This window comes from Lipotes vexillifer, unplaced genomic scaffold (assembly GCF_000442215.2).
Source record: "Lipotes vexillifer unplaced genomic scaffold, Lipotes_vexillifer_v1.1 scaffold240, whole genome shotgun sequence".
NCBI lineage: Eukaryota > Metazoa > Chordata > Mammalia > Artiodactyla > Lipotidae > Lipotes > Lipotes vexillifer.
In genome coordinates this window covers 7,548,320-7,549,994 of record NW_006797481.1, presented here as the reverse complement: position 1 = coordinate 7,549,994, position 1,675 = coordinate 7,548,320, and the positions used below count along the sequence as shown (strand labels likewise).

The window sequence follows — 1,675 nt, the reverse complement described above, 5'->3', positions numbered from 1 at the left end:
GGGAAAGAAAGGAAAGGCTTTTGTAATACTTTCTAACTATATAAACTTTGTTTTATGTATTAAGCACCTAGTGTATGCACAGCCTATTGCATCAAGGTGTCCAGAGCTGGCAGACACAGAGAGATTAAAATAGATTCAAGGATTTCAGATATTCAAGCTAGATTATCCTGTGTACTGGCCTCTATGTTGTGGTAGGGCAAATAGCAATATTTGTTACTTAAATATACTTTGCTTGTATATGTGGAGAAAACGGGCAGGTTCACATCTAGGCAGAGACACTTAAAAACCTAACAGGTGCCTGAGCTAAGAAATCTTCTTTAAAGGCTATTTTGAAATTCAAAATTAAGTAACTTACCCCACAAATGGCCTCTGGACATTTCCTCACATTTAGATTTAATGGAGTGTGACAGACACTTGTAAAAGTGTTGTTCTTGGGGTTATGGCTACAAAAAGTAGATATAAACCAAAATTAGAACTGTACTTTATCCAAGATGACTGACTATTCTTAAAGGCGGAGTCATTTTTCAAATCAAAAATATAAAACCTAATAATTAAATTCAAGATTTTCCAGGCAATGCGTCTTAAAGAAAACAAAGGCTAATCAAATAAATTCAACCTATTTAACTTAAAGACCAAATTTAACTGGAAATGATCACTTAAAAACTTTCTGAAGAAATAGAAAAGGATTCTGAAATTATTTAAAAGAAAACGTTTTAAAGCTTCATGCATATTCATGGAAATTACACTGTTCTGCACAATATTTAATAATTTGACATGAGGTTGTAGTGGATAGATTTGATCTTTTACTTATAAGAAATCTGAAGTTTTCAACTTCCTGTCCATTGCCTAAAATCCCATCTTAGGTCTCTGTAATGATTGTATGGAAGTTTGTATGGAAGTAAAAACTTTTGAGAAGGCATTTCTTGGATTTAACACGGGAGTGTGTGATTTGAACCTCTGGTTGGCTGCTTGTTAAAAAAAAGATAAACACAACTCAAGAGGTGGTGGGAAGAGGCGTCAAACACTTACGCATGACAGTATGGCTTTTTCTGGTGACTCACAAAGTTATTAACTGATAGCATCATCTTGCAAATTTCACAGTGAAAACATGCTTTGTGCCATATCTAGAAATCAAACAGAAAAGATTTAGCAAAATTACCTTTTTTTTTCAGACTCAGGATTCTTAATATATTTCAGGGTAAGAAAAAATGAGCTTTAGTGATAAAATGGTGATAAAACACACACACACGGCTACGATACATAAATGAACTAAAAAAAATTGAGGCAGTACAGGAGATGTAGCTAGAAATGGGTAGAAATGAAGAAAGGTGGGGGAAGCATCTTATTTTGGTGGTTTAAAAAAGCCCACATGTCCATATGTGAGAAGATAAATTTCTCATGTTTATTATGATTCCCAAAGGCCAAGAAAAGTCTACTGACCTGGTCTAGACAGCTGATCTTCTCAGCAGGGTATACTCCGTACCCACACCTGGAGCAAGCCTGCACATTCATCTTGAAGTCCGAAGAGAGAAGACAAAGATAGGTAACAAGTAAGAAATCCAAGGAGAAGCCCCAGTCTAGTTATTCAAGTCTCCAAAATCCCGACCCCTAGTAAATTTCTGTGGGCACCCTGACCGTTCAGAATCCAACTTCCACTTTCCTCTGCTGACCTTCT

At 35.8% G+C, this 1,675-nt stretch overlaps 1 protein-coding gene across 1 annotated transcript in view; it reads right to left on the bottom strand.

The window, feature by feature from the left end:
- NRAP (nebulin related anchoring protein) overlaps positions 1–1,675 on the bottom strand; it is a 71,044-nt gene extending 69,369 nt beyond the window's left edge. Inside the window, 3 exon segments of the mRNA XM_007469623.1 lie at positions 356–443; positions 1,030–1,124; positions 1,441–1,675. Of these exon segments, the coding sequence (XP_007469685.1) occupies positions 356–443; positions 1,030–1,124; positions 1,441–1,512 (255 nt within the window). The 5' untranslated portion in view covers positions 1,513–1,675.